General features: G+C 42.5%; 1 protein-coding gene across 2 annotated transcripts; it reads left to right on the top strand.

The window, feature by feature from the left end:
• The first annotated feature begins 3,999 nt into the window (after nucleotides 1–3,999).
• Nucleotides 4,000–13,333, top strand: kcnn1b (potassium intermediate/small conductance calcium-activated channel, subfamily N, member 1b). 2 transcript variants are annotated; one of them, XM_080431375.1, is made up of 9 exons: nucleotides 4,000–4,106; nucleotides 5,813–6,274; nucleotides 7,012–7,107; nucleotides 7,471–7,904; nucleotides 8,529–8,676; nucleotides 9,451–9,561; nucleotides 10,582–10,709; nucleotides 11,112–11,181; nucleotides 12,250–13,333. In XM_080431375.1, exons 1-9 carry the CDS (start codon nucleotides 4,011–4,013, stop codon nucleotides 12,580–12,582), a joined length of 1,878 nt encoding a protein of 625 aa, XP_080287501.1. In that variant the 5' UTR covers nucleotides 4,000–4,010; the 3' UTR covers nucleotides 12,583–13,333. The 2 variants fall into 2 exon arrangements, with proteins under 2 accessions (XP_080287501.1, XP_080287502.1); XM_080431376.1 differs by lacking the exon at nucleotides 4,000–4,106 and adding an exon at nucleotides 5,087–5,102.
• Nucleotides 13,334–14,035: the final 702 nt, after the last annotated feature.

Below are 14,035 nucleotides of genomic sequence, written 5' to 3' on the forward strand. Positions count from 1 at the left end.
TTTACTTTTACTTTCCACCACTGGTTGGGTTACAAAGGTTTTCTCCAGCACAGCAACATTCTCTCTCTCTCACTCTCACACACACACACACACACACACACACACACACACACACACACACACACACACACTCTCTCTGACAGTCAGACACCTGCTGAGCCAGCAGCCTGGGGGATTTGTAAGTCTGTCTGCTGCCAGCAGGACAGAGGAGGACCTGGGATGTACTTTAGCCCAGTGGCTCCCAAACCTTTTGGCTCGAGACACAAAAAGAGACATTTGAGGTCTCCCTGGGACCTAAAAGATCCCTGGGCCGATCTACAAGATTTTAAGATTTTCACTAATTCTTAAAAGTAAAATTTCCCCTATAATTAATGGAACTTCTTTGATTTTCCTTGCTTTTTATTAATGAAATTAATTATAAAAATGTTTGAATTTGTTTTTAATTCATTTAAATTAGATTTTCTAAAGGGAATTCTTTAGAAAATATCTTTTAAATAATAAAAAAACAAATGTAGGAAACAAAAAATAAAGAGATGTTTACTCTCGACCCACCAAGATGGGTCCACGACAAAAGAATGGGTCCCAACCCAGTGTTTCATAGTTGTTTTCAGTGGTTGCATAGACGTTTATTATGGTCTTTTCATGTAAACATGCTCACCTAATCAATCAGAAAACATGAACAATTGCATTGCGTGTCTGAATTCAACACTGATGCTGATGTTTGTCTATCAGTCGTTGCCTGTACAATATGTAATACCTACCTATGGTTCGTATGCTATGCATGATTGTGGGCGTGCACATGCACGACGAACTTGCACATTGATTTAAGGGTCCCGGTTTGAGGGGCTGAATATATGGTCACCCACCCTATGTGTAAGTGATGTGTTTTTGTTCCTGGTCAAATCTTTCCAGAGGAAGTCCCGTTGTGTGACTGCCACTGATTGAAGTCATATTAAGGCTTTGCACTGGATTCATTTCAGGGCCTCAGATGTTTAAAAATATAAATAAAAAGGTCACTTTTGTCCAGCAGGTGTGTTGTGTCGGAGCAGATAAGAGGGTCTGAGGAGGCCTTTGAACTACAGAGCATCAATGACAAGTTCCTCCAACCTCTTCATCTACAGCTCTGCGTTGAGAGAGAGACCTGCACCCCCCCCCCCCACACACACACACACACACACACACACACTCACCAACCCACCAATCACCATCCTCTTCTATTTACAGAGCTCTCTCTCTCTTTCAGACCATGTGTCTGATCTTTCTCCTCAGTAATCAGGTCCGCTGTCACAACCGGTTTCTTTTCTCTTTTTTCACCCCCAGTGGTGGAAGAAGTACTCTGGGTCTGTATTCAAAATTTGACTGGAGTAAAACAAGAACTTGTAGATCGGTTATTTTCAAATAGACAAAATGTAAAATTAGGGATTAATTGGTTATTGTATGTTTTGTATTAACGATCTAAATCTACAAAGTAACTATAGTAACCAAAGCAGTCAAATGATTGTAACGGAGTAAAAAGTAACACTATTTGCTTGTTAAATGTAGCGGAGTAGAACTTTAAAGCATTAAAAAAATGGACACACTCAAGTAAAGTGAAAGTACCTCAAAATTGTATCTACTTGTAAGTGCAGTACTTGAGTAAATGTACTTAGTTACTTTCCATCACTGTTTTTATTTCTCCTCTTGCATCTGCACCCTGATGCTTTGACCCCTCCCACCCCTCCATGTCCTATTTGCATGTCGTCTCTGTCGGTGGAAACCTCATATGTCCAAAAATGTTACTTTTCAGTATTCAAATTCAAAAATAGCAAAAGTAGCAGATCTACAAGCTCAAAACGTGTCACTTCACACCTATTTTGTGACGATGTAGTATGATCAAGTAGGGAGTTAATTTACAAAAGAAAAACTCAAAAGTGAAATTATGGAGATACAAGGTTTCTGCCCGACAGCAACGATGTCCGCCTTTAAAGGCTGCCGCCCGTTCGGCTGGCAGCTGCCTCTTTTCTTTCTTCGTCAGTCTTTGAATTCTAATCAGATCAGCTCCTCCTCTAAATGCAGGGGCGGAAGGCGGGGGGGGGGGGGGGGTCCGGAGGGGGGCCCAAGGCCCCCCCTCCAGTCCAGCACCAAGTCATCATGTCCAGCAGCACCACAGTCTCCTTTAAACACTTTAATCCTCTCCTCTGGCTGACACCACTTCCTGTTTTATAGTAGCTGACCACTTCTTCAAGTTTGGTAAAAAGAAGGAAAAAAAAGGTAAGAATATTGTAGCTACATTAATACATTTTTGTGTTCTTGTTTTGCAATTGTTTGTTTGAAAATTAGCTTAGTTAAAAAATAGGAAAAGGTCAGAAAAATGATGCTAGGGTTCAAGAACAACATTTAGTGACATCACTCAGCAGACGAACAGCAGCACAGTATCTGTAATGAACAATTATGTTCATAATTGAGTAATCAAATTATGGTCAAATGTGGTAATTGGGTAAAAATAATTATGGCAAATACTCATCACAAGTCTGTGATGAGATAACCCCAAAATGCCTCTTGAAATGGTCAAATATGTTTACTCAATAGTAAAAAAAAACTACTTTTAATTTGATTATATGCAACAAAGATGAGCGTTCACATTTTTATGTCAGCACATTCTTACATGATAAATTATGCAAATGTAGGCTAATCAAAAAATATTTTCTGCTGATCACTCCTAAATGCATGTATTAAGTGTTTCCCAAACAGGACCCATTTGTGGGTCACAGATATCCCTTTATTTTTTGTTTCCCAAATTTTGTGATTAATTATTTTAAAAGATTTTCTAAAGATTTCCACTAAATTTCACACATTTTCACGAGTTGAAAACAAATTCCAACATTTTTCAAAAATAATTTCATGAATAAAATAAAAAATAATAATTAAAATAATAATTCCCTAAATCAGAAAACGAATGTTTAAGAGTGTTAGTGAAATAGCAGATCTGCAAGCTCGCAACGCGTTGTGAAGCGATGCGTTGTGAGCTTGTAGATCTGCTATTTTCACTAGTTTGGATCCCGGGCAAATATCTAATTTCTCCTTTGGGTCTTGAGCTAAAAAGTTTGGGAGCCATTGGCTTAGAGCACAGTAATACAGTATTGAGGGTGTTGTTGACCAGTGACTATTCATAAGGAGACGTATTTAAAAAACACACTGATACACCTAAAAAAAAGCACCTCTTAAAAAAAAGATTAGTGTTCATTATTACAGAAATAGTAATTACTACAGTTATTAATACAGTAACAGTATGTTTTACTATAGTAACAGTAATTACTGCAGTTATTTCTACAGTAATACCTGTGAAATGAGATATTCAATGTGAATTACAACATAACTGCATAATATCTTTTGGATTTTTTGTTCTCCAAAATGGACAGCATATAGTGGCTGTGAAAATATTCTGGCATGCATTAGTATTCTAATCTATAACATCAGGGGGTCATCTGTTACTGACAGAAGCATGTTCATTCACCTGCAGCTGGACACAGAGACCAAGATAAACTAAATGCACTCCCTTCTCTCTAAACCTGTAACCAAATGAACCCTACGTTTATATGCTCAGAGATAAATGAACTGAGGATTTTACTGTGTTATGTGTCAACTGGTTTTAATTTCACAAAAAGACATCAATACATATAAGTGTGTACAGTTAATCTCCAGTACAAAATAGCAGTTATGCAGGAAATGCTTGAAGGTGAATCTGCCATCATATTGGGTATATGATGAAACCACACATATTCTTTTTTCAAAATGTATCTATATTTTATTTGCGATCTTACCTCACTTTTCTGAAACAGAAAATTATGCAGGACAGTGTATAAAACCACTGTTTCACTGCGGACCAATTTTTTGGGTTGCGAGTAAATGCACAACGCAGCGCGAAGCGGCACGTTGTGCGCTTGTAGATCTGCTATTAAGTCTTGAGCTAAAAAGTTTGAGAACCACTGTATTAAAACACTGTGTGTTAATTGCAGCTCTACGGTGCCACCATGAGGCTGATCCTGGTCCAACCAACCAATGCCACGCGGCGTATCGACTCGGCGAGTGACGTCGGCCACGATGGGGACCACGACCGCTACAACCCAGTAGGTCCCTCTCCTCCCACAAAAACCCCTGAGGCCATGCGTTATCGATACCCCGCAACCTCCCTGGAACCCTCGACCCCCCAGAAAGGACTTAGTCTTTGTTGCGTTTCGTCTGCCGGGAGAAACAACAGAATTTCATCTAAGCCCTCATCGCTGAAAAGCTACAGCACAACCTCATCGCAGCCGAGCGCTCAAGACTTGCTTGTGCTTTATAGCCAGGTTAACAGCGGTCTAGGACGTTTGCCATCAGCAGAGGGGTATGGGAGTGTTTTGGGACATTCAAACCACCCCGGCAGATGTGATTGTCCCGCCCTTGATTGCCTCCACAACTCTGAGCCCTCTAGTTTCCAGCCACGGTCGACCACACAGGCCACGTTCCCAGACCGCATCTCCAGTTTTCCTTGGAGTCGCGATCTTTCATCCGCTCTGCACTCACAGCCACAGCCACACTCTCAGAACTCCCTAATCTCAGCAGGTCAGAATTTGCCGCAGCAAACAAACCAAGACGATCGTTACGCAGCTTCTTACCACCCGCGTGGAAGCTTAATGTCCCCGGACAGCAAAGGAGACGATGGCCCAACGCAGCTTTTTCAGCATTTTAAAGTCAGGGACTGTCACTGCAGCTCACCAAATCCTCCAGAGCTCATCAACATACCGGTCAATTCTGTTGTTTTTTCTGAGGCAAAGCAAGGCTTGTCTTGGACAAAGCCTCAGGACCAAACATCGATGCCGGTAGAAGCACAGCATCGGTGCAATGCATGGTTTTGTGGGAAGCAACCCCTTTTAGTTCAGCATCCTCCACAGACAGACGCACCCTGGCAGCTTAGTGGGGATCAAACCTGCACGTGTCAGGAAGGTTCCTCTATTCTCGATCGTTCCTCGGTTGTCCTCAAGTGTCATCATCAGTGTCACTCTGAGTATACTTTGATGAGTCAGCCCACGCCTATCGCTGACAAGGATTTTAAGTCCTTCTATGACAGCCAAGGACAAGATCAGGTAAACTGTTTTTTGATTGTATAACTTCCAAGTGTAGCATTTAACCACACATGAAGACCAAGACGCTCTCCTTTGGCTTAGAGGTGGATGTTTGGTTTCCCACACGGATACCATGAGGTTTCCCATGGTGACTGGTGGAAACATTAGGATTCCTCAAAAGTCACACCGGCAAGTGAAGGAGAACTCACAGGAAAACGATATTTGATTTGATTCTCCTATATTTTTTATTTATAACCTGTTTAGATCAGGGGTCTTCAACAGGGGTTCCGGGACCCCTAGGTTGTCTTCAGAGATACTGCAGGGGGGCCGCCAAATCTTTGTGTGATAGGGACTTTTATTTTATTTTTTTACATTAATAGAGCATACCTATTCTGGGTTAGAACATTAGCCGAATATAGCAGATCTACAAGCTCATGACGCGTTGTCAGCTTGTAGATTGGCTATTTTCCACGAAGAGGTTTGGTGTACAGGAAAAAAGAGCAGACCAAGTACCGAGCCAAAGGCCAAGTTCACAAAGTATTGAGGGTTTAAGTCGTTAAATGTCTGAAAACATACATTTAACCATAGCCTATTTTGTAGTGGGGGTCCCAGCCTCATCTCTCTCTCAGCTAAGGGTTCCTTGGCCTGAAAAACGTTGAAGACCCCTGGTTTAGATTACATTATGTGTTGACTCATCACTGACCTATGATGTTGTTGACCTGCTTTGACAGACGAAGGAGGCCAACCACAGTGGATCCAAAGCGCTCATCTCCAGGTGTACTCCACCGTCGTCAGGCACCGTCGACTACAGCGACCTTGTCAACAACAACGGGGACGCGGTGAGACCGCCGAGCAGCCATGACTACACTTTAAGAGCCAGTCTTTCAGAGCTCGATTCGGACCGCCCTTCGTCTCTGCAGATGCTCCACAGTGCCATCCTGGAGGATGTCATTTCCAGAGCCATCCGAGAGGACGGTCCCAGCAACAAGGCCAACAGTGACAACGCCTCCAGGGAGGTCGAAGCCAACGCACCGCAGAGGAAGAAGACCAAGGACATCAGTTACAGGCTGGGCCTGCGCAGAGCTCTGTACATGAAGCGCAAACGGCTGAGCGACTACGCCTTGATCTGTGGAATGTTCGGCATCATCATCATGGTGATCGAGACAGAACTGTCAAGGGGGGTTTACACTAAGGTAATGCTGTTTAGATTTACAGTGGTTCTCAAACTACTTTTTTCCTGTCAAGGAGGACCCCATGTATTTGGTCGCGGACCACCCATCTGAAAAGGTTTAGGACCCCCCCCCCCCCCCCCCCAGAAGAGAAGATTTGTGTTAAAGAATTATACAAATTATTCAACACTTTCGATATTGTTCAAAACATTTAAAAAATCACACCCTGTGTGAAGTGGGCGGTGTCTTGCTAGCTAATCACAATACTGAATGGAGTCAACCAATCATGTACAAAAAATAAATACATTTATTGAAACAGTCTTTATGATGGAAGAAACCATAACTTTAAAAAAACTAATTTATGTTTTTTTTTAAGTTATGGTTTCTTATATAGGGCTATGCACATGTGTCATGTGACACTGGCCAATCACAGTCCTGAATAGACTGTGATTGGCCAATCACGGTGCAGGGTTAGGCGGGGTACATTTTTGGCCAATCACAGCGCAGGATTTGTTGTACAAATATCCAAACCTCACTTATAGGGGCGGTTTCACCGCCCAAAAATAGCAGATGTACAAGCTTGCAGCGTGGCACGAAGTGATGCTCTGTGAGCTTGTATATCAGCTCCTTTTTTTTAATAGCCAACGTATGAATGGACAAAACGGTTCAAATGATTGTGATGCTACATTGTGAGCGGTGTACACATTTGTCTTTAATCACACTCATGGTGTGTTACACTACAGTATGTCCATCATTTACAGGAATCGGTGTGTTCACTGGTGATGAAGTGTCTCATGTCTGGCTCTACGGCTGTCCTGCTGGGGCTCGTTGTCATGTACCATGCCAGGGAGATACAGGTACACTATGGTCCAAATCTAAAGTCCAAAAACTGCTGGTTAGATCAGCGCCCCATTTCTTGTTCACAGTGACAGTTAGGCCACAGAAGTACCTCCGCACATTTCTTTCAGCCATGTTGTTTATACTTTTAGAAATATGAACTTTCAATTTAATAATGAAAGTCAATGGGGTTCAGATTGGGCTGCCCACATTTTGAGTCATACATATATATATAGGCCACAGACATGACTTGTTTCTCTGGGACTCCAATCTACATTGTCTACATTAATTTAACTCGGGGGGGTTACAGACTTGTACGGGTCCATTTTGTTCCTAACTATCAAAAAGTTCAAATATGGAGATAAGAGGTTTCTCTTCCACAGCTCTTCATGGTGGACAACGGGGCTGACGACTGGAGGATAGCCATGACCTACAAACGGATCCTGGCTGTGGCGCTGGAGCTCCTGGTCTGCACCGTCCATCCCGTCCCGGGTTGGTACGAGTTCCCCTGGACTGCCCACCGGCTGACCCTCTCTGACACGCCGGTGGAGGCGGCGATGACGGACGACTCGGACGTGGACCTGGTCCTGTCCGTGCCCATGTTCCTGCGTCTGTACCTGATAGGCCGGGTGATGCTGCTCCACAGCAAGCTGTTCACGGACACCTCGTCCCGCAGCATCGGGGCACTCAACAAAATCAGCTTCGACACACGCTTCGTCATGAAGACTGTGATGACCATCTGCCCCGGCACCGTGCTGCTGGTCTTCAGCGTGTCCTGTTGGGTCATAGCCGCGTGGACCGTGCGCGCGTGTGACAGGTACACAAGGTTACCTACCTACCTACCTACCCACCTCCCTCCCTTCCTTTCTTTCTCCCTTCCTTTCTTTCTTTCTTTCTTTCTTTCTTTCCCTCTTTCTTTCTTTCTTACTTACTTTCCTATTCAGAATTGGGTCACGCTGCTTATCACGGAGGTAACTAGCCTGACACTCAGCCTGAATTTTCCTTTCGTTTCACTCCATCGATTCAGGGGCTGGAGCCAGGCTAGGAGGTAATAGTTCCAGTACAGATTAGAGAATCCCTGCCACATTAGCTACTTATAACTGGGGATCCTGAGGTGTTCCAAGGCCAGCACAAATTTTCACATAAAATGCTGAAAGTAAAGTGGCAATCAAAGACAACAGACAGCGGCTAAATAAAACAATAAAACACAACAATGAGGGAATTGTTGTATAAAGTATTAAGTTTGGGTAATTAATTTGAATGCAGTGGTGGCAGTGGCGTAGCCAGAACGCTGGTATAGGCTGGGCCTGGGCAGGAACGGGTGGGCACGCATGCACGTGCGCGTGTGCGAACAAAATCGATTGGGTGGGCCAGCATTCAGGCCCACCCGTGGCTACGCCCCTGAGTGGTGGTGATAGTGTTATGCATCATGTGTCATCAGGTACCATGACTCCCAGGATGTGCCCAGTACCAATACGTTTCTGGGTGCCATGTGGCTCATATCCATCACCTTCCTGTCCATCGGCTACGGAGACATGGTCCCTTACACCTACTGCGGAAAAGGTGTTTGCCTCCTGACTGGAATCATGGTGAGACTTCAAACCATGTACTGAATGATACAGTATTGTCTTCTGAGCACTTGACAGGCATTCACGAACATCATGGCATCACAAGAATATTTGTTATATTTTGTTTTTGCTGTGGCTTCTACCCCTTGCTATAGGAGTAGCCCGTGCCATGTGACCCATAGCTCAATAGCCTATCTCATGTTTCCTTAGTGCGAGGCAGCTTGAAGTACAAGTACCCCCCCTGAACATGATCCTAGTATGTTGCACGGACTACCCCCAATCCAACCCTTGATGGGTTAGGGTTATGGTGTTGAATTGAGCTTGTACATCTGCTATTCTTTTGGAAACATTTGAATAATTTAGAATAAAAATTATAATAAAATAAGTGTATTCTTTAAAATAATAATTATAAAGAATAAATAAATAAATAAAATCTACTCTTCTGGGGGCCCCTGGCACAAAACATTTTCAGATGAGGGTCCGCGGCCAAATACATATCAATTTGGGGGTCCTTAATTGTCATGAAAATGTTCGAGAACCACAGACCCTAAAGGTAGCACGACGGCCAGTCATCCACCATCATTACTCTCAGAGTCACAGACCTGTAAAAGATCCATTTGGAACACTGGTGGTCCCTGAACCCCACTTTGAGAAACAGTGCCTTATGTCTCATCATGTACTAGTGTGTATATTGTCCATATGTTTCTACACTATGCCACTAAGACAACCCATCTTTGTCCATGTCTTGTACATGATCATTCTAATTGTGATTCAGACTGTGATTACATTTTTCAGGGGGCTGGCTGCACAGCCTTAGTGGTCGCCGTGGTGGCCAGGAAGTCAGAGCTCACCAGAGCTGAGAAACACGTCCACAACTTCATGATGGATACTCAGCTGTATAAAAAGGTCACTCATCAATCATTATGGTACACCAGGGGTTCTCAAAGTGGGGTCCAGGAAACCCCCAGGGCAGGGTCCTTGGAGGGGTTCCAGGGGGTCCCCAGCAAATTTTTCTAATACCTTTATACTTAGGCTATTCAAAAATAGACAATCTACAAGCTCACAACGCATGGCATCACAGTGTGTTATGAACTTCTGTTTTTGAAAACTGACAAATCTTCAAAAAAGGGGGAAATATTTAAGACAATTTAGACATTTTCTTTTTTTACGCAAATCTTCTTTTCTGGGGGTCCCTGGCACAAAATCTTTTCAGATGGAGGGGGGGTCCGTGTCCAAGTACATATCAATTTGGGGGTCCTTGACATAAACATTTTGAGAACCACTGCAGTACACATAAGTACGAGACCTTTTCTGGTTAAATTGTTCCCCCTGTTGAACATATTTGAGAGTAATCCAATGATTGATGTGATCATAGGGATACCTGTGGCCTACACAGGTATCCGTATTTGTTAATTAATTATAACAGAACTTAAAAAGGATTAAACCTACAGTTTTATAATCAGCTGACTGTAATCAATTACTCATGAATTAAATTTCTCAGTCGCCACGACTGATTTCAGCTCTCAATGCAAACACATTGAGACCTTGTAGATTGGCTATTTTCGGTTATTATTTTAAGATTAGAGCATTTGAAGTGGTCAAACTAGCAAGATGTTCAGAAGCATCTTCCATCAAATCTTTATTGTCTCGGATATTTCATATAAAAGCAAAGGTTAAAGCCTGTGATTTCTTCACCTGGTTGGCAGTATGAAGAACAGCAGGAACAATATTACTAAAACATCATAATTTTACGGTACATATTGGGTTAATTGTTTAGGAAACAGCGCTAGTGTGTGTGTGTGTGTGTGTGTGTGTGTGTGTGTGTGTGTGTTTCACAAATCGCACATTATGACTTGGTCATAGAAACATTTTTCATCCATGAAATTACTGCCTAAGTCTCCAGCGTGAATATTTCTGTCCTCTCAGGTGAAGAACACAGCAGCCAATGTGCTCAGAGAGACGTGGCTCATTTACAAAAACACCAGGCTGGTCAGTAAGGTGGACCACGGCACTGTCCGCAACCACCAGCGCAAGTTCCTGCAAGCCATCCACCAGTAAGTGCATGGAGTCATAAACATGATTTTGTCGCTGTCGGGCAGAAACCTTTTATCTCCATATTTTAACTTTTTGTGTTCGTAAATTAACGCCCTACTTGGTCAGACTACAGCGTCACGCAAAGGCATCAAAAGTAGTAGATCCACAAGCTCGTTGCGCGTTTAGAACTTGTGGATCTTCTACTTTTGCTATTTTTGAATTTGAATCCTGAAAAGTTACAGTTTTGGACATGAGGTTTCCCCCCGACAGAGATGATTTAATAGAGGAGTATTTTGTCTTGAAAGATTTAGGTTCTGACTTCAAAGTCAGTGCAAAGCTCTCTGGTCCCAGAATAGCTGGGAACAGCTGCTTCACATCATTTCCATCCTATCTATGGTCGTAAATGTAACATTTTCTCCCAGACTAAGAAGAGTTAAAATGGAGCAGAGGAAACTAACTGACCAGGCCAACACAGTTGCTGACCTTGCAACGGTTTGTATATTATTATGTTTATTATAACGTCGCTGTTGGGCAGAAACCTCTTATCTCCATATTTGTATTGTTTTTTCGTAAATTAATGCCCTACTTCATCATACTACAGCGTCACACAAACGTATCAAAAGTAGCAGATCTACAAGCGACGCGTTTTGAGCTTGTAGATCTGCTATTTTTTAATTTGAAAAGTAACTGTTTTGCACATATGAGGTTTCCAACCGACAGAGACGATATGTTATATTATATTAGTTACATTAGAACTCTAGCATCACTATTCCTAGGCGAACATTTAGCGAAGATTGACGAACATTAGGCAAAAATAGCTGACCTACAAGCTTGCAATGCGTGGCTTTGCGACATGTTGTGAGCTTGTAGATCGGTTATTTTCAGCTAAGTAACTTGGGGTAGGGGGAAAAAAAGAGGGGATCGAAGTATATGGTTTAAGTGGTTAAAAGTACCACAGCATGCTGCAAACACAGATACCGCGCTTAACCAATTACAGTAAACCGTATATACTAGACAGGTGTAACGATATAGTAACTACATCGAAAAATCGTTTTGAATTTTCAACAATCTACTATATCGATATGCAAACAGCAAAATATCATATCGTTTGACTTTGTATCGAATCGAATCGTTCTACAATGCAAATAATCGATTTTATCGATAGTATTTGAATATTTAATTATATTATATACTATATTTAATAAATACCCATTTTTTGCGGTTTTCAAATATTTTTTGACACAGAATCAATTATTTTATGGTCATGTTTCACCAGGAGCCTGGACGGCTTGGTTCCAGGCTTAAAATAATTAATATAAAGATTTTCGGAAATCTCTATGGGAAACATTATTAATGGGCTTTCTATCTGTGGAACTACAAAATGCTCTATACTTGGTGTGCACCTTTTTTCCCCTGACACCAAATAGCCGATCAACAAGCTCACAACGCGTCAGATTGCGACACTTTATCAATGCGTTTGCCAAATGTTCACCCCAGAATAGGGATGCTAGGGTTCATGTGCTTAACAGATTTTTCTATTTTTCATTGGTATAACGTCAGACCCAGAACATGATGTATGAAGTGGTGTCAGAGCTCCAGCGGCGAAGCGAGGAGCTGGACAGGAGGGTCGCAGCTCTGGAGAACAAGCTGGACTCCGTCCTGGCGGGCGTGCAGTCTCTGCCTGCCGTCCTGGCACAGGCCATTGCCGCACAGCAGCAGGACTTCCTGGATGACCTGGCCTGTCGGATCCATTTCCTGACGGCCTCGCTGGGTTCAGAGTTGTGTTCAGGCCCTGAGAGACAGCAGCTGGGTTCAACCACGTCCGCACCAGAAGCTTCCTATGACGATACTAGGTCCAGCCCAGTTCGACTTAATTTCAAACCTTTATCATAGTTAACCTTTATGCGTACAGTATATCCTTAAGGATGCTCAAATGTTTTGTTTCTTCTTTTTTTCTGGGACACAAAATGTATGATTTATCGTCTCTGTCGGGTGGAAACCTCCATCTTCTACCACTTATCCGGAGTCGGGTCACAGAGGTAACAGTTCCAGCAGAGAATCCCAGACTTCACCCTACTTACACCCTTTTCCCGGGCCACATTAGCTCAATCTAAACTGGGGGATCCCGAGGCGTTGCAAGGCCAGCGTGGAGATATAATCCCCCCCATCTGGACGTCGGTCTGCCACGTGGCCTCTTCCCAGATGGGTGTTCCTGGGAAACGTCCCTGAGGGGGTGCCCAGGATGCATCCTTTCTAGATGCCTGTACCACCTCCTCTACTGGCTCCTTCCTTTTCACGTGAAGGAGCAGCAGCACTACTCTAGTCCATGTAGACCTGTGGCCCATTCTACAAATGCCTTCAAAATCCTAATAGTTTTCTGAAAAACGTATGTCGCTTTACATAGTTAAACTCTAAAATGACACAGATGCTTTGCCCGGATTGAATGGGCTAATTTGGTTTTTAACTCGTTTTCTCCTAATAAAGTTGTTTTTATTTTGTTTTTGTTTAAGTACTTTCAGTATTTAGAAAAGCGCTATATAAATTGTATGTATGTATTATTATTATTTATTAAGCTTCTTATACTATGATGTCATGATTTAAAATGCTGGATACCTCATGTTCTCCTATTCTGTGAGCCTGTGTGTTAAAATATCTTGTATCATCATTACCTGTGGAGAAGACAGGTTTTACAGTTGATATACTTGCAAATGGGCCTGGTATCCTGACCTGAAAATGCATCTTCTGTTTATTAAAGAGCTGGAGAGACATGGAGACTCCTGTTACTGAACAAACACTCTATAGCAATGATTACTATTAGAATTTATAGTTATTTAACACTTACTTTAACAAAGGAATATCACTTACCCTACCTTTAATGTTTTGAATTAGAACTGTTTTGTCCAATCAATATTCTCTTTCACCACAGGGTGGAGGAAGACTGCCTGTAAACAGTTGTGGCTTTAGAGTGGAGACCACCATCCACACACACTACAACTGCTACTTTATTCTAGGGCTGCAACTGTCGATTATCTTCTTCGGGATTATCCAATCGATTACTTTTATTGTAATTAATAGAAACGTATATACAAGCTACAAGCTAACACATCGTGATTCAACGCTTGAGCTTGTAGATCTGCTATTTTAGCTATTTTTCTAAATGATTATCAAAATCTATTCTTTTCTATGGCACATACACGGTAGGCCTACATGTATGCATCAATTTGGGGGTCCTTGACATGAAAATGTTTGAGAACCAACCACAGGACTATGTGACTGTTGACCTCAAGGGACCTCAGCAGGTCACTCAGCACAGGCAAGGGGTCAATCATTACTAGCAAGCAAACAG

This window comes from Gymnoscopelus braueri (assembly GCF_963280865.1).
Source record: "Gymnoscopelus braueri genome assembly, chromosome: 6".
In the NCBI taxonomy this organism is placed as follows: domain Eukaryota; kingdom Metazoa; phylum Chordata; class Actinopteri; order Myctophiformes; family Myctophidae; genus Gymnoscopelus; species Gymnoscopelus braueri.

What these genes read in the sequence shown, in the direction of transcription:
- kcnn1b (XM_080431375.1), top strand. Translation starts at nt 4,011, where the DNA reads ATGAGGCTGATCCTGGTCCAACCAACCAATGCCACGCGGCGTATCGAC. An exon ending in ACCGTGCGCGCGTGTGACAG is followed by an intron (nt 7,905 to 8,528) that starts GTACACAAGGTT and finishes ATGTGTCATCAG; the next exon opens with GTACCATGACTCCCAGGATG. An exon ending in GCCTCCTGACTGGAATCATG is followed by an intron (nt 8,677 to 9,450) that starts GTGAGACTTCAA and finishes TACATTTTTCAG; the next exon opens with GGGGCTGGCTGCACAGCCTT.